This window comes from Chiloscyllium plagiosum, chromosome 6, assembly GCF_004010195.1.
Source record: "Chiloscyllium plagiosum isolate BGI_BamShark_2017 chromosome 6, ASM401019v2, whole genome shotgun sequence".
In the NCBI taxonomy this organism is placed as follows: Eukaryota; Metazoa; Chordata; class Chondrichthyes; order Orectolobiformes; family Hemiscylliidae; genus Chiloscyllium; species Chiloscyllium plagiosum.
The window spans coordinates 93,815,617-93,834,842 of record NC_057715.1 but is presented as its reverse complement, the minus strand read 5'-3'; the positions used below and the strand labels follow the sequence as shown (position 1 = coordinate 93,834,842).

Sequence of the window (19,226 nt, the reverse complement as noted above, 5' to 3'; positions counted from 1 at the left end):
GTGGAGGTTGGGTTGGTGGGGGGTGTGGGCCTGACGAGGGAGTCACAGAGGGAGTGGTCTTTCCGGAACGCTGATGGGGGAGGGGGGGGAAATATATCCTTGGTGGTGAGGTCTGTTTGGAGGTGGCGGAAATGACGAGGGATGATACGATGTATCTGGAGGTTGGTGGGTTTTAGGTGAGGACCAATGGGGTTCTGTCCTGGTGGCGATTGGAGGGGCGGGGTTCAAGGGCGGAGGAGCGGGAAGTGGAGGAGATGTAGTGGAAAGCATTGGTGGTTAGCAAGCAGCTGTGTTTTAAAGCTGCTGAACCGAAAGAAGCAGGTCCATGCTGGTACACTCTTTCTGACTTTCCTCTTGCAAAACCCTGTGTTTGATTTTACCTTTTGTGCCAAGTGGTATTTACAGGAATTGTGGCAAGTATTTGGAACAGCATCATTAAATTGGTATAGTCTGTTGGGTTTTCGGATAGGATAAATTATTCTGTATTCTGTTCTCTTTTGTTTATGTTTGATTAAGTAATCTTGTGAATAAATTCTGTTTAGTTTAAAACTACGTGGTTTGACCACCAGCATCTCTCCTGGAATATCCACTTTACACCTGCTTAAAACAACTAGCAAAGTTCGGGTCTGGGCCACTTGTTCTTAAAATGTCTTGAGGATGCCTGGCTTGGTCCATAATGGTATGTGGAATTAATTGCCAGAAGAAGTGGTAGATGTCGGTACAGTTACAACATTTAAGAAATTTTGACAGGTACTTGAAAAGAAAAGGTTTAAAGGGATATGGGCCAAATGCAGGCAAATAGGATTGTTTAGTTTGGGGAAACTTGGCCAAAGTGGACCAAGGGGTCTGTTTCCATGCTATATGTCTATGAAGCTAATTACTGCAATAAGTATGATACTTTAAAAGACTTTTCAATTGAGACCATATCAATTGAGAACCTAAGAAGAATATACCAAAGACCCCAAGTCAGGGATATATTAGCTACTGTCGAATGGCGAAGCAGACTCTATTCGAATGGCCTAGTTCTGCTCCTGTATGTTATAGTCTTGTACAGAAGGACAGATATGCTGTCAAATTTCAGAAGTATAAAAATAATAGGGCAATAAGTAGAAATGTCAGTGGTGAGTATTTTGTGAAAGTGACAATAATTCAGTAAGATTTAAAATTATTATGGAAAGGATAACATTGGACCGAATTGGGTGAAAGCTAACTATAAATTTAAAAAAATTCAGGATCTGGCCAAAATGGACTTGGAGCAACATAAGAGGTACGGGTGTTACTTAAATTGGAAATTGAGAGTGCAGGGTTGAAAAATGTGATGCTGGAAAAACACAGCAGTCCTGAAGAAGGGCTTACGCCCAAAACGTCGATTCTCCTGCTCCTCGGATGCTGCCTGGCCTGCTGTGTTTTTCCAGCATCAGATTTTTCAACTCTTAATTCCAGCATCTGCAGTCCTCACTTTCTCCTAATTGAGACTGCAGGGCCAACATGTTCTGTAATGGCGATAAGGAGGAGAAAATAAGCCCGGGAACCTTAAATGTCTATTAACATTTCAGTATTCAATACGGAAGAAAAGGGAAACTGTTGGTAGAAGCCTCAGGAAAGAAGGGCCATATAAAAATAAATTAGGAGAGTGAAGAGGGGCATGAGAAAACACTGGTGGGTGAAAGGTATTTTCTAAATGTATTAGAGACAAGATGATAACCAAGGAAAGAATAGGGCCCATTAGAGACAAAAGTAGCAACATGTGTGGAGCCAAAAGATGGACGTGACATGTTAAACGATTGCTTTGTATCTGTATTCACAATAGAGAAGAACGATCTAAGTATAGAAATCGGGGAGATGGTGGATCCTGTGATAAACTTAAATAAATTATCATAGAGAGAGGAGGTTAGACTGGTTTTAGCTGCCTTAAATTTGGATAAGTCCCCAATCCAACATGATGTATCCTTGACTGCCAAGACAGGCAAGGGATGATATTGCAGGGGCCTTGACATTAATTTTCAAATCCTCTCTGGGCGCAGGAAAGCTGCCATAGGATTGGGAGACAGTTATCCTTAGTAGCCACACACGCAGACAACAAGCAACATGAATTTTCCTGGGACAACACTACTATCATAGGGCAAACCAGACAGAGAACAGCCAGGGAATTCCTAGAGGCATGGCATTCATCCACAAACTCCATCAACAAACACATCGACCTGGACCCAATATACCAACCACTACAGCGGACAGCTGAAACTGACAACCGGAAGCGGCAGGGACAGACCACTATAAACACCGGAGGAAACATCAAAGAAGTGCTTCGCAGGAGGCTCCCAAGCACTGATGATGTCACCTAGCCAGGGGACGAAACGTTTGCAACAAAAACGTCCAGCTCGGCGAACAGAACCACAACAACGAGCACCCGAGCTACAAATCTTCACACAAACTTTGAACAGTTTATCTGTGCCATTATTCAAAAAGCAAACCAGGGAACTACAGGCCAGTGAGTCTACACCAGTGGTCAGAAAACTGGGGGACAGAAGTTATTCCCACTGCAGAATGGATAGAAGTCACCTATTTCTGTTAGCAGAGATCAGTAGCCAAGGAGTACAGATCTAAGGTAACCGGTAGAAAGATAGAGGGGAATTGATTATTGTTTTTACTCAAAGATAGTGGGCTCTATAATTTACTGTCAGAAAGGATGAAATCCTTATTACATTTCAAATTAAGCAGTTTGATATGCACTCAAGATGATGTAACCTACACGGTAATAACCACAAGAGTTGGAAGGTGGTAATAGACTAGATAGCTTTTTTTTTGTCAGTGCAATCACAATGGGCCGATTTACATTTCTATTACTCAATGAGAAGACTGTTCAAATGTTAAGGAAAAAAAATGTTATGCTCCTACCAGATACAGAGGCAAAAAATCCCATCTCCTCAATGGCAGCTCTCAAGTCCTCAGAATTTGTTAGTGTTGGATCGAAGTAGATTGTCCCCTTCTTTTTTGCTAAGGATACTTTGATCAATTTTACACCTTTCCGTTCAGAGATCGTCTTCTCGATAGACTGTACACAAGAATGGCATGTCATTCCTTCAATACTAATCACTGTAATGCCGGCAGGGATTTCAAAGTGCTTTTCAGTATCACAGTTCGGTTGATGTGGTAAGTGTGTAACTGGAATTAATAAAGTTTCGTTTTCTATTTCCAAGTCAGTTGGAAGATAAACTTTAAAGTTTCCTGGTGGGAGAGCTTCAATCTCTAATTTTAATGATGCTGGATCAGTCAAGATCGAATCATACGTCACAATAGCATTTTTTTTCTCGAAGGATACCTTGATGCTCTGTACACCTGGGAGTTCTCTGATATTTCCTTCAATATTTGCAACACAAGATTTGCAATGCATTTCTTCTACCTGAAAAATTACAGTCGCAAAGTTATGGATAACACTTGGCAGTTTGTCATTGGATATCCCGTTTTTACTTTCCTTATCCTGTGAATCTGTAGATTTGATCATATCAAGTTTTAGAGAAGCTGGTCTGGCCTTGATTCTGGCTTGAAAACCCAACTCATTAATTTGGTTTCTGAGCTGTTCTGCTTGAATCACATGTGGCTGGTACACAATAATGGCTTCTTGTTTGTTAAGGGAGACCTTAATTCGGTTTACACCTTGCAATTTGCTCATTTTGCCTTCAATTGTGCTAACACATGAATAACATGTCATGCCTTCCACTTTCATCTTCACCATAGCTTCAACTGGTAAGGGAATTTTCCTCTCAAGTAAAGGTCCATTTTGATTAGTGAGAGTTGCTTCAAAGCCCATGTCATCAATTGTCTCACATATCTGCTGAGAGCTGATTATTGTCGGAATGTACTTTACCATTGCATTCTTATGTTCAAGAGACACTTTAATGCTAACAACACCTTTCTCTTTGGAAATTTGGCCCTCTATTGACTGTACACATGATTGGCAAGTCATGCCCGCAATACTGATATGGGTAGTGCTGGTATGTGAGGTGCTGATATCAACTGGTAGAGGGTATAGTTCACTCAGGCTGGCTTCAAATCCAACATTATCGAAAGCATATCGCAAAGATTCAGAGCTTCGGTTAGCAGGACTGTACACCAGAGTGCCATTATATTTCTCCAAAGGCACCTGAAAACAAAATGATTCAAGGTTATTTTTATAATCTCAAAATAATTTTTTTTCAAATTGAAGAAGGGGTGGTGAACCATCTTGTTTTGGAGAAAGACACTCCCAGGAGATTAACTCCTGCCTATAGCAGATGGTAATGACATCACTGCTGGTATAGGTGCTGCAGTCAGGTCAATGATGCGTGTAAATGACCCCCCACAGCACTGAAGGGAGAATTGTGGAAAATCTGTGATTGGCAGGAACAGTATAACACTTCTCTTCCTCCTTGTCTACAAGTAACATTTTTAAAAAGTTAAATACCTATGCATTGCACTGACATGTGGACCTTTTTTGTGTCCCACGTGCTAGTAGGCCCATGGCCTACTGATTCAACGCTAACAGATTTCTACTCAAAACTAACACTAGTAGTAGAATAATAGATATATTCTGGTTTATTTAATTACCACTGTACTTTCCTTCCAATGTAATAATTCCTCAGTGTTGTTACTGCCACATCGTGATACATTAAAACAACGAGAGAGCTTAAGAAGAGCCGTGATTGTACTGTTATTCCAGAAATATTGACATTTTTAAAAATAAATTAACTTTTTTGTTTTTCCTATACACACTTCACATGGTCCAATTCAAGCAATAACAGTGCAATAATAGTTATAGTGTAATAAGTGACAATAGTTACACAAAGTATTGGCCTCTTAACTCCTTATGAGACCTGCTGCATTCAGACCCGATGTCACTCACTGCATCCGCATCCGTATGAATCGCTCTGTGATTTTCTACAAATAAGTACTTGGTAACTGACTATTATAAGTCAGATTTGATTAAATTCCTGTAACCACAACATTGTGTTGTTATATTGTTGGTCCAGTAATGTAACACCGAAAAAACATGAGCTCACATGTTCACCATTGTAGTGCTGAATGGAGCTGCACAAAACTTGGAAATTTTAAAAACATTCTGCTCGAAGTGAAATGAAGTTGTCACATTATTTGTTTCGCAGTATCCTTTAGAGAAAGAAACTTGTCCTCACCCAGTGTGGTATTTATCTGACTCCAGTTTCCCACTAATATGGTTGACTCTTAACTTCTGTCTGAAGTGGCCAACAAAGCAATCAAAATGCTATAGTGTAGTGGTGAAAAGAGACACCTAAGCACCTTTGCAGGTAAATTTGAGTTATAGAGTCATCGAGATGTTAAGCACAGAAATTGACCCTTCGGTCCAACTCATCCATGCCAACCAGATATACTAAACCAATCTAGTCCCTCTTGCCAGCACATGGCCCATATCCCTGTAAACCCTTCCTATTCATATAACCATGCAGATGCCTTTTAAATGTTGTAATTGTTAAAGCCTTCACCACTTCCTCTGGCAGCTCATTCCATACATGCACCACCCTCTACATGAAAAAGTTGCCCTTTAGGTCCCTTTTAAGTCTGTCCCCTCTCACCATAAACCTATGTCCTCTAGTTCAGACTCCCCCTGGGAAAAGACCTTGTCTATTTACCCTATCCATGCCCCTCATGATTATATGAACCTCTATAAAGTCACCCGTCAACCTCCGACACTTCAGGGAAAACAGCCCCAGCTTATTCAGCCTCTCCCTGTAGTTAAGCAACAAATACCTAATATTCAAATCATGGAATGAAAAAGATCACAGTTGTTTGCTTTTTAATTTATTACTGAAAGCAAGCAATACAATAGTTCTTGAATGGTTATGCTAGGTAGATGAGAAAATCAGTATTTAATTCATTAAATTTTGTGCATATGATTAGAATCTACTCATTCTCAATAATGGCAAATCCCCTGGAGTTTGTGCCTTTAATTTACATTCAAAAGCTAAACTATAGTGTACCAAGTGATTTGTCATTCAGATCTATCAAATGCTTCCAAAATTGCTCTAACAATATGCATTCTTCTGTTGTTTTACATGTTTTTTTACATAAAGCAATTAAGCTGTTTTTTTCCAAGCTTCATGTGCAATGACATTATCGAATGTCTGGACAGCTGGTTTATGGTGACTTTAAAAGCTTCAATTTGAATCGTATAGTATTACAAGACTTTCAGGATATTTAAGTATTGCATTCAGTGATTCTGTTCGGTTGTCATAAGTGCAATTTTTATTGAGATTTCAAAGTTTTCAACAGCATTTTCAGGACAGTTTCCACACTTTCATTTTCTAGTGAAAATCACAAATCGTGGCATTATTGCTGTTGGTTGTAAACCTCATTTGATAAAATTACTAAATTTGTTCTGCTGAGGTTAGAGTTAATTCATATAACAAGGGCATTGTTTTGTATGTACAACGGGGTATATCTTGTCTTTGTTGTAATGTAAAACATATAATACGACATGCTGTCTTGTTTTTCCACTTCCAGTGACCAACAGCTGAGAAGCAGATGGAGAACTGAAGGTCAGGATGATGGTTAAAGATTGTAGGGAAGGAGGAATTGGTGATTGTTGATGCACTGGGTTTAAAATTGTAGGGGCTGGTGATTATGAGCAATGAGGTACATTCTTAAGGTTGCTTATCATGAAGAAAACATGTCCATAAACCATTGCAGTGACTAAACAATGCTGATTAAAACTGCACAAGTGTAAATTGGAGCCAAATTGGGTGTCATCATTGATATCTACTGCATTCCTACCTTTTGGATCTGGTTCTTGACAATTTAACAGATGTATTATGACTGATAATCTGAGCGTCAAACCTGTGCAAGCTCAACTCTGAATACAAAAAGAGAAACTGTCCTTCCTCAACCTGCCTGCAGCCTTTGACTCAGTTGAGCCTCTGATGCTTGTTGTCCAGTTTGGGTTGCTCCTGCAGCAGCACTTTAATTAGTTCCATTCTCGTCTATTTAGTTAACTGAGAATATTACTCAAAGGTTTCTCTTCCTGCTCTGCTACTATTACTCGTGTTCCCCCCAAGCTTTATACTTGGCCATCAGCTTTTTCTAATCTGCATGATGTCCCTTAGCAGCATAATCAAAAACGCACAACACAACCCATTGTGCATAGATGCATAGGAACACCACCACTACAAGTTACCCTCCAAACTACACACCATCCTGACTTGGAACGACATTGCTATTCCATCACTGTTCCTGGGTCTCCCTTGCTAAAAGCAATGTGGATGTTCCTACACCCTAACAATTGGAATGGTTCAAGAAGGCACCTCACCACTACCATCTTCAGGCCGGTTGGGTACAGGCAATAAATATTTATCTGGTCAGTGAAACTAACATTGTCTTAAAAGAAATGAACAATAGTTTCACATGTGCATGAGTCCAATTCTACACCACATCACTCAACTCTGCACTGACATTCTACCCTCCATATACTTGACACCATCCAGGCATTGGTGTCATTCCTGACCTAAGCTCACTGACCTACATTGTCTTGATTAATTAGTATCTTGGTAAAATTTTCATGCTGTTTTCTTATCTTTACATGACCTCATTCCTGCCAATGTCAGTAATCACATCCAGCTTCACAAACTTCCAAGATATTTGTACCAATCTAATTATGGCCTGTTAAGTATCCAACTTTAATTGTTTGTTGGTGCTTCTGTCTTCAGCTTTCTAGGCCCTGATCCATAATTATTAATGATAGCAAACTGTTCATCATTTCAGAGGAATAGCCATGTTTGTATATTTAGACCTGGACAATATTCAGATTTGGGTTAGTATGTTAAATTTACATTCATGTTACACAAGTGCCAGGCAATGAGCATCCTCAACCATAGAGAATTTAACCAATCTCCCTGTGACATTTAATAGCATTGCCATTGCTATCATGATCCTGGGGGTTACCCCTAAAATGGACTAGCCATATAAATATTGTGACTACAAGTGCAGATCAAAGACTAGGAATCCTGCAGCAAGTGACTACATTCCTGATTCCATAAGGTCTGTCCACCACCTATCTGCCCCTGGCCAGGAGTGTGATGGATTACTCTCCATTGCCTGGATGGATGCAGCACAACTAAAAGCTTGATGCCATCCAAAACGAAAACAGTTGCTTCTTTGGCATCATATTTACAAACATTCACCCCCTCCACCACTGACATATGGTAGCAAGGTACATCATTTATAAAATGCAATGCAGAAATTCACCAGGGTCCTGAGACAGCATCTTCCAAACCATGACTATTACTATCTACAAGGCCAAGAGCATCAGCTACATGGTAATATCTACACCATCTGTAAGCTCCCTCATTCATGCCACATAAGTGTCAAGCAATGAACATCTCCAACCAGAGAATCTAACCATCTTGCCTAAATGTCCAACGGCATTATCTTTGCTGAGTCCCCCACTTAACATCTTGGCAGTTACCATTGGCCAGAAACTGAACTGGACCAGCCACAAAGTCAAAAGAACAGGTCAGAGGCTGGAAATTCCAGAACTGAATAACTCACCTGAACAGGATGGGGCTGTTTTCCCTGGAGTGTCGGAGGCTGAGGGGCGACCTTATAGAGGTTTACAAAATGGAGGGACATGGATAGGGTAAATAGACAAAGTTTTTTTTCTCTGGGGTGGGGGAGTCCAGAACTAGAGCCCATAGGTTTAGGGTGAGAGGGGAAAGATACAAAAGAGACCTAAGGGGCAACTTTTTCGCACAGAGGGTGATACGGGTATGGAATGAGCTGCCAGAGGAAGTGGTGGAGGCTGGTACAATTGCAACATTTAAGAGGCATTTGGATGGGTATATGAATAGGAAGGGCTTGGAGGGATATGGGCCGGGTGCTGGTAGGTGGGACTAGATTGGGTTGGGATAACAGGTCTGCGTGGACAGGTTGGACTGAAGGGTCTGTTTCTATGCTGTGCATCTCTACAACTCTTGAATTGTGGAATACCATTCACTCATCCACTTGTCAGCTGCAACAACACTCAAGCTCTATACTGGCCAGGACAAAGCAGTCCACTTGTTTGGCAATCTGTTTACTAATTTAAACATTCACTCCCTCCACCACTTATGTATGGTGGTCGCAGTGTATACCATCTGCAAGATACACTTCAACATACCAAGACTCCTTTGAAATCACCTTTCAAATATGTGACTTCTACCACCTAGAAGGTTATTAAAACAGATGCATGGGAACTCTGCCACCTGCAATTTCCCTTAAGCCCCACACCATCCTGAGTTGGAACTATAAAATCATTCCTTCACTGTTGCTAGAGGAACACATGTATGGAGAGAAAAGCTCAATTCCATGAACCCCACCCCCCAAAAAGAACTGTGGGCGCTGGAAGTCAGAAACAAACAAAAATTGCTGGATAAACTCAGCTAGTCTAACAGCATAAGTGGAGCAAAAAAGCAGTTAACATTTCAGGTCCAGTGACCCTTCTTCAGAACTGATTGTAGCTAGGAAAATGTTGGTGTATATATGCTGACAGTGAGGATGAAGGACAAGTAAATGATGGTGCCACACAACGTGATGGATGGTATTCTGGATGTGAAATTGGTTCTTCATTTCCACATAAACTCTTACCATTACTGTCATAGATGGATGCAAATGCAGTAGGCAGATTGGTAAAGATGAGGTCAATTATGTCTTTCCTTATTATTGGTTCCCTCAACACATGCCAAGAACCAGTCTAACAGCTGCGCCCTTCAGGCCCTGATCTACTCATTTGCTAGTACTCTGCCAACCTACTCTTGATGGTGAACATTTTGCAACCTTGCTGCCCTCAGTGCTTCCTCCAAGTATTGTTCAACACAAAAGAGCACTGTTTAACAGACAAGGAAGGACGGTATCTGATAACCAGTAGGAGGTTTCCTTGCCCATGTTTGACCTGATGCCATGAGAAATCATAGGGTCTGGAGTCACTATTTAGGGCTCTGGGGCAACTCCTTCCCAACTGTATACCATTGTGCCACCATCTGTGGTGGGTTGGACAGGATATATCCAGGGATAGGTAATGGTGGCGACTGGGACATTGAATTATACATTACAGACAACGAATGTATAAGCTGGTTGCTTGACTAGTCTGTGAGATAGCTCTCCCAATTTTTGCACTAGTCCCCAGATGTTAGTAAGGAGGACTTTATAGGGTCAAAATGGCTGTTTTTGCCATTGTTGTTTTGGGTGCCTAGGTCAATGCCAAGTGTTCCACCTGGTTTGGTTCCTTTGTTGAGACTTTCTAGCAATTGATGCAACTGAGTAGCTTACTAGGTCATTTCAGAGAGCAGATGAGAGTCAACCACATTGCCTTCGGTCTGGAGTCACATATAGGCCAGACCAGATGAGGACAGAAGATTTCCTTCCACACAGGACATTAGTGAAGCAACAATCGGCAATGGCTTCATGATCATCATTAGATTCTTGGGGTCAAATCAGGATCGCCAGAATATTTAGAGGGCTTTCTGGAGTATTAGTCTAGTGATAACATCATTTAGACATTGCCTCCACCTCAATACTTAAATTTGCAGAAGGACTTGTTCTGCTTTCTATATAATTTAACCAGCGCTGTTTATTGAATTATATACCAAAACCTGTTCCAAGTCCATCTCTGAGCATGCTAACAATAAAAATAAGGGATGACATTGAAAGGGAACAGACAACTTCCCACATGCAGCAGACTCTTTCTGATTAGGTATACATTTCCCAAATATTCATGTAAATATGTTTGGGCTTTGTCTAGCTCCAGGGCATACTGGAATCCCAGGTAGCACAACCATGATATACTGATTAAAGCTACTCAGGACAGCTGAGTTACTGTATGCTTAGCAAAGTACCTACAGTCTAAACATATGGAGAGCTGCTATAGAGTCATGACAGTGAGACATAAGAAAGGTCGATGGTGGCAAAGTAAAAAAATAGAATCGACACTGGGCCAAAAAGAAAAAAGCAAAACCAAACAACAGAGATTAAGGGTGAGCTGTGAAGATTGCATGAACAGCTAGTTGGCTTAAAATATGGACTACTGGAGGTACCACCTTCCTGAGATTTTATCGTGTGAAGAACAATGAGGCTTATTACTGAGGAGACTAATATGAAATCTCAACATGCAAAGCTACTTAATACTTTAATTTTATGTTATTCAATATGACCTACTGCTATTACAAGATCTTAAACTTGATTGTATACTGAAAAGCGTGCAGTATTCACATTTAAATTTAATAGCATTTGAATGGATGACATCTATTTGTAAGAGAAAAAAATAAAATTAGCAGTTATTGGAATACGTTCAATATGGAATTCTAGGAATATACAAACTTTTCTAATGCATGAGAATTACACTACTGTTTTTTAAATGTCTTTCAAACATTTCTAAAGGGAGTTTCTAAACTAATTCATTCTCACCATATATCACTTCACCCTTGCATTTCGTAAGAGTGTTTCTTAACCTTTACTGCTAAATGGCATTTTAACATTAACTCAACTTGTGATTATTGACTTGTCCATTTCAGCACTAAATATACTGAAACTGAGTTTTAAAAATCTGTTCCTTTGGGAAGTCTTCTTTATCTAAGATTACGGAGTCAGAATCAGATAAATTGTTCCATGAAAATATACTAATTCTTCAATAGGTCCAAGTGGGAAAAACGTTCAAATGAAACTGGCGGAGGTTTCTGAAAACAGGATGTTTCTGGCAACATCTTTATCCACACATTACATTATAGGACATTTTGACAAGGTTTGGCAACACGTGTATTTGTTAACTATGTTAGACAAGCAATTACCACTCACCTTGAATTCTTGATTAAAATCTTCAAGTACCATGTTGCTGCTGAGCCAACAAAAGATTCATGTTTGCTAATTTTTCAACTGCACAATTTTGTTGATTTGCATGTGTAAAACAATAGTGTTCCACAAATATGTAATGGCTGATAATGTCTTTGTGAGCATGTGTGGTATTTTGCACATATCCTTAAATTGCTGGTATTCGTAAAGCATGGAACTTCATTGGTTTTCATGTGAGTGTGATAAATATTCAATACTCATGGAAGCACAATTCAGAAATGAGTCATTTAGCCCAAGCTGTTTGTGTCAGCATTTATCCTTCGTCAAGCAAATAATCTTAATCACACTGAATTACATTTTGTCTTCAACCACCCATCCAGAATAATCTTTAATGTGGACACCACAGTACTTCTCTTTATCTAGAAATATATCCTCAAAAACTGTTGACCTCTGTCATTCATGAAATACATGGTCTAGATGCTTCTGTTTTCTAAATAAAAGGTCATTTTATCCTTAAGCAGTGGCACTAAAATTTTTCCCTGCATGAGCGAACAAATTGTCATCTGTAATAATCCAGACGATCTCTCTCACCTTTCTTCAAAACTGAATACGAGATGAGCTGCTCTCCAGTTCTCACGCAATAAAGCCCTGAAATTCTGGAGCCTTAGCAATTTCCACCTTGTGTGCCTTCAGGATACTTGGAGGTATCCTATTAAATGCTGGTATTTTTCCTTTCCAACTTAATTTATCTAAATTTGTTGTTTTAGCAATTATCATATCATAGTGTTAGCTTATTCAAAATTCACCTCCTGTCTTGACATCATTTTTTAATATATTGTGGGATGATATGAATCAAAACAGCTCAGATTGAATCTTTTCAGTTGACTTGTAAACACCTTGACAGACCTCAAAAACGTTTGGCTGTCAGTGTGACTTGTTGATGGTTGATATATTTGATTATATTCTGGAAGACAGAAGAATATAATACTGTAATCATTTAGAAAACAGTAAAATTCATTCAGTGAATTTTTGGGTAAAGATTTTATATTTCGATTTAAACTGGTATTGTATTAGCAAATTTCAGCAGATCAACAGTAAGACTGCTACAGTAGGCTATGATCACTCTTGGATAGAAACGGGATAGTTTAGATTCCCTGTGAGCATTTAATCCAGCTCAGTTATGATATCTACTTACCCATTAAAAGTGGGGTTGGGGTCTGGAGCCATTATAAAATGAAAAAAGAATAGAATTCATTAATTGATAAAAAGATATATGATTGGAAATACGTGGTGCCAAAAGAACTTATGTACACAAAATGAAAGTTAGAGTAAATGTAGTCAAAAATCAAAGGTAAACAAAAGAAATATTATTAAGTGGGGTAATGCTCCAGTTTTTCAAAATGGTTAGATGTTGACGTCAGTGTACTCCATGGTTCTGTTCTGAGACTGTGTCTGTTTGCTGTGTGCAGAAATGATTTGATAGACTTTTCTCAACAAACAAAGTACTGAAATTTGGAATACATTAACTAAAAATACATTGTTCGAAAATCAGCATGTCAGCATTTGAAGAAAATATGTTAGAAAGGTTAGGTTGGTGTTTGAGAGAAAGGGATGTGGGAGAGGAGTGCATACTAGAGATTATGACCATTAATTCGAGAGGATAGTCAAAATGGAAGAAGTGGGTCAAACATTCTATATCCATTTTGCAAATTCCATGTAGAAGTAAAAAGTACAGAAGAAGGGAAAACAGATAAAAGGGTCTCACACAAATAAAAAGTTTAATTTTTTGTAAGGTTGTGTTTAATTTATTGATAATTTGCAAATTTAATCTATTACTGTAATAAAACCATTTAAAACTAAGATGGGGAGAAATTTGTTCACTTAGTGGCTTGTAAGGTCTTTGGAATTTTATAATCCAATAAACTGTGGATATTCAAGACATACATCGACAGATTTTTTGATACTAAAGTAATTAAGAGGTAAAGGATGGTGTGGGATTTAAACAGGAAATCAGCCACAATTTTGTTGGATAGGGGAATCTGCTTGAAAGGTCAAATGGCCTACTCCACTCCTTTTTTTATGTTCATGTGTTCTGATCATATTTATTTAAGTAATTTTAATCTGTAGCAAAATTTGTTTGTAGGTAAAAGATTGAGTGCAAAACCAAAACAAAAACAGTGGAATTTGGGAAACACAAGTTCACTTATTGCTGTCATTAGCTTAAACGTTGAATAATGTAGTTTAATTCAGTCTGCATCCAGTTGCAAGCCAACCACTAATTGTGAATCAGCAAGCATTACTTTGAAATCAAATGAAGATGAAAACAATTATGAAGCGAACATGATTCTTGTTATGATTTAATTTTAAAAGGTCTTCTTTTGATCACATTTTCACTGTAATCCTTTCAAAGAAGCAATGCTATTTAGGTTTTGACGTATTCAACACCAATTACCAAATAATGGGTCCTAACAAGCTGCTGTCATAATTTAGTGCTTAAAGGAAGAGAATGTTTTTTACATTTCTGACAACATTAAGAGTTCACAAAAACATATACTTGAATTTTCAGTCCTGAAGGCTGAGTTTGTTTTGGGTCAAAAATCTGCCTCCATGGGTGAGTGCTGAGTTCGTATGGAGATGGATTCCCTGCCCAGTTGAGGGCAGTAGTGGGCTGCCAATGCCTGAAGGGTCAGAAAAACATCCAGCCATGAGGTAAGTAACCAGGAGGGCTCCTCAACAAATAGATGCCTTTTCAGCCAGTACAATAAAAATAAAATACAAAAATACTGGGGAGAAACCAGCTACAGGTTGGTCTTTGGTGTGTATCAACCATACAGAGAGGACCAAGTGCCTGCCTGGGCGTTGTCAATCTTCCTAGAATAGTTGGACATCTTCTGGAATCAGGAGAAAGTGAGGACTGCAGATGCTGGAGACCAGAATTGAAAAGTGTGGTGCTTTTCCAGCACCACAATCTTCTGGAATCAACCTCAATCTCACAGAAGTGACGTAATGAAGTGAATATGCCAACTCCCAATGATGATGGCCAGGAACAGCCCGTAGCTAATACACTTTGGCACCACCATTATTGATGCCAGGAACCCACTCCCCCACCTGAGAAAAGCCTGGCTCTGAGTTGGTGGAATTAATCTGATGGAAATATACAAGCGGCCTGTTGAACAAGTAGTCAGTGCTACAATCAGGTAAGGCAGTGTTCACTCAGGCTGCAGGAGTTGGAGGAAAAGGTATTGATATCAGCCAGGCTTAAACTTGGCTGAGACTGGCTGAATGCTTTTTTAAAACTTTAATTCAGAGAATGTGGATGTTGCTGGCTAGGCCAGCATATTGTTCCCATTTCTAATTATCCTTGAGAAGGAGGTGGTGATCAGCATTTTTGGACTGCTGTGATCCTGGGGTGCAGATGTACCTACACAGTGCCATAAGAAGGGAATTCCAAGATTAGTAATTAATAAATGTATTAATTAGTCTCAGATTGAACCAGATGGACTGACACACTGTGGGCTTCTGTCCCTGAGCAAAGCTGGCATAGGAAGGAATTGTTCATCCTCTTCACTCAATGTCACATTAAATAATTTAGCTCAACTACTGAGTAGATTTTATTCCCTTTCTATATTATGTCAGGATTAACCTTTCTACATATTTTGCTATCTTCTAGTTTCCCTCCTTGACATCATGTCACTATCTTTCTGTGACGCTGTTTTCACAGAACATGTCCAGCCAGGAAGTGTCACCTTAGCCTGCTGGTTGTCTGCCTCTAAAACCTAATGCCCCTCCCCACTCCAATGCTCATCTCCTTAAGGAATTGAAGTCTGACTGGAAAATCCAAATCAGTCTCCATCACCTAATTTTTGAAAGGTTCTTGATCAGTTTAATTGCTTGCCTGCCACTCTGGGGAAAAATGGCCTTCCCAGATCTTGAATCCACCTTCTGCAAAATGGCCAGTGCAGGGAACAATATCTGAATACTGACCTTCAAACTGACACCGTTCTCTAACATTCCCACTAACCATTTTAATTTGGGTTTGGGGGCAGTGGCACAAACATTCACCCCAACAGAGTAACTGAGGGAATTGTTATTTATATTCTCAACTGTTCTGACCTTCACTAACTAACGTTGGTATCAGTGAACCTTTGACCACTTCATCCCCTTGGAAAGGAAACAATGATATTAATAAGTAACAGCAAATTTATCACAGAATATTTTGCTTTACTGAAAGGATGACTTAAAACATTTTAAATGTGGTTGATAAAAACACATTTGAAATAAAGTAAATTTTAAAAATCTACCTAGTATTGAGCATATTTGACAGACTACTACAATAATCCTACTGATTCTTTTTACAATAAAGTTTAGGAGATCCAATGTTACTACTAAAGCTTCAACTCTTTAGGGTACCATCAACTGAAACACATTACCATTGCAGAATCTTGTCATTCATTGGAAATGGAACTGTTCTGTTCTTTATTTCTGTATAAAGATCAAGCTGGACAGAAGATGATTTCAGGCATATGGAGTTCAGATCACATTGATGAACTGCCCTGATATTTATAATTTCTGAACTTTTTGATGTGGGTGAATTCTAATTAAGTGAATATTCCAACTGAAATTCTCTCTTGTACTAACCTGATCTGCCTTTGTTTCCTTCTTGCTAGAGTTACATTTCTGTGAAACTTTGCTTTCTTCGCACTGAAGGAAGTTCATATTGCTCTCATGCTTTGTATTGTTACTGACAGTCCATGGAGCACACACACTGACAAGTGAGTGACTTGATTTTCCAGAAAACAGAGATAAAACACCATCACCATTCAGATCTGATTCTGCTTTGTATGCATCCATTTTATCTTGAGCTTCATTCCATGAGGTTTCTCTTTCAAATCAGGTCATAGTAAGTTAGTCCAGGAAAACAAAAAATATCCTGGCACATAAAATATTCAGTACCACTATGCTTTTTGACAAGGTTGAATGACACTGAAACCCAGGTAAACAGAAGTCTGGTTGAGTTCTCAGTGGTTAAACAAATACTGAGATCTGCACACGCCCACTTAAACATTGGCTAACACTCTTTGCACTCTTTTCTCTGTTCAACAAATCAGCTGCAGCACTACTACTTTTTGCACACGACACACCAAATTGAAAACAGATAGTTCACTGCATGTGCTACAGAATGAGAATCAAAAGTTTTGTGCATAATTCCCTTCATTTATGGTGCTAATGCTGCTATTAGTAAAAACTATAATGAACTTGTGAAATCATTTGAAACCTAGTTAGCACTGTTGTCATTCTTAATGGAATTGCTTGGTTTACAAATTAAAAGTTTCAGCTCAATTTCATACCATGCTGTTAAACATTATCAAAACTGGATTTATATCACCTGAAATAAATCAACAGATTTGTATCTGAAAACAGCATGAAAACTATTTTCATTCAGAAGACCATAAGGCATAGAAGCAGAAGCATATCATTCAGCCCATCAAGTCTGCTCCACCATTTAATGAGATGTAATAATCCTCAACTCCACTTCCCTGCTTTTTCCAATAACTCGATTCCCTTCCTGATTATCTTGCAGTTCAAAAATCAAAACTGGATTTAAAATGCTTGTCACTAAAACAAACACAAATTCAAGCCTGAGTAGAACAATGTAAAGAAAACTTGTTTTTCAAGCAGCTAAAAGGGTATATAATACCAAATAAACATTTAGTGACTTGTTAAACATATATTTCGATTATGCATTCATATGTCAATCTTAATTCAGTTGTGCCTGTCCTTACTCAATTCAATAGATTTAGAGTTCAAACTCACTTCAGAGACGTGAGCACATACGCCAAGCTGACAAACCTGCACTCTTGACTGCGCACAAAAGATCTCCAACGCACTATTCAAGTTCTACAGTGCTACAGATATTCTGGCTGATGTCTCAATCGGTAATACTGAATATATCAATTATCTGACCATATGCAATTTCTCATTGTTAAAACTTGAAGACATAGGATTCTGGGTAATCCAAGATGGAGGACGGGTAAAATTTCTGGCTGTAAAAGCTGCTCCTTTTTTTTGAGGTATTTTGGGTGTTGGAGGTGATTTCCTCGAATTCCAGGAGCAGCAATTACTGTTTTATATGCTGTTGCATTGTTTTGGAACTTTGGAAAAAAAAGTCAAAACAACAGCAGTTTAACAGGGAGAAGGGCAGACAAAGGAAGCACATGGTGAGGACAGTGCAGGAGACAGAAAACCTGCACAGTTACCGCCTTTGCTGTTTGAATTCGTGTATTGCTGGACATCTGAGTGCATCTGGGAAAATTAACAAGAGTGAAATTCACAACTAATCTTGGAGGAACTGTTGGGAGAAGTTCACAGCACAAAATCAGATAAGGTAATTGTTTTAAGTCTGTCCAATAGAAAGGCTGCAGTAGTGGGTACAGTGGATTCTTTCTTGATTTATGTTTTTGGAGATAAGTCTCTTGATTAAACTTAAAATATAAGCCAGAGCTATTAATTTAACCTGGGGCAGTGTTTGTAGAGGAATAAGACGGTGTTATTTTCTGGGCCTGTAGATTATGAAGGAGCAAAAATGGCCTTTGCAGTGATATGTACTTTTTGTCAGATGTGGGAGTTTAAAGAGAGTTTAAGGGTTACTGCGGATTATATCTGCCATAAATGCTGTTGGATGCAAATCTTATCAGATTGAGCGAATCGGTTGGAAAGACAAATAGAAGCGATGAGGAATTTGCAACAGCAACAGTATGTGATGGATGGCAGTCATAGAAAGGGGGAAAGTCTCAGATACAGTCACATAGATGGGTTAACTCCAGGAAGGGTAAGAGAGGTAGGCAGCTAGAGCAGGAGTCTTGTGTGGATATACCCATTTCAAACAGGTATGCTGTTTTGGAAAATGTAGGGGATGATGGATTCTCAGGGGAGCGTAGCACAAACAGCCAAGTTTCTGGTTTTGAGACTGGCTCTCATGCAACGAGGGGTACGTTGGCTTCCAAGAGATCAATTGTGTTAGGGGATTCTGTAGTCCGAGGTACAGACAGACGTTTCTGTGACCAGCAGAGAAAAAGCAGAATGGTGTGTTGTTTCCCTGGTGCCAGGATCAAGGATGTCTCCTAGAGGGTGCAGAATGTTCTCACGGGGGAGAGGGGCCAGCAGGAGGTCATTGCACATTGGAACCAACAATATTGGAAGGGAAAAGGTTGAGACTCTGTAGGAGGATAGATGAATGCATGGCTGAGGAGCTGGTGTATGGGAGAAGTATTCACATTTTTGGATCATTGGAATCTCTTTTTGGATAGAAGTAACCTGTACAAGAAGGACGGATTGCACCTAAATTGGAAGGGGACTAATATACTAGCAGGGAAATTTGCTAGAACTGCTTGGGAGGATTTAAA

At 39.2% G+C, this 19,226-nt stretch overlaps 1 protein-coding gene across 2 annotated transcripts in view; it reads right to left on the bottom strand.

Annotated features, from left to right (window-relative positions):
• LOC122550837 (copper-transporting ATPase 2-like) overlaps nucleotides 1-16,833 on the bottom strand; it is a 102,460-nt gene extending 85,627 nt beyond the window's left edge. For both annotated transcript variants that reach the window (XM_043692153.1, XM_043692154.1), the window contains exons 1-2: nucleotides 16,462-16,833; nucleotides 2,896-4,141 (exon numbers count right to left, since the gene is read on the bottom strand). In XM_043692153.1, coding sequence (XP_043548088.1) covers nucleotides 2,896-4,141; nucleotides 16,462-16,674 — 1,459 coding nt within the window. In that variant the 5' untranslated portion in view covers nucleotides 16,675-16,833. The remainder of the gene's footprint in view (nucleotides 1-2,895; nucleotides 4,142-16,461) is intronic.
• Between the last annotated feature and the right edge of the window lie 2,393 nt (nucleotides 16,834-19,226).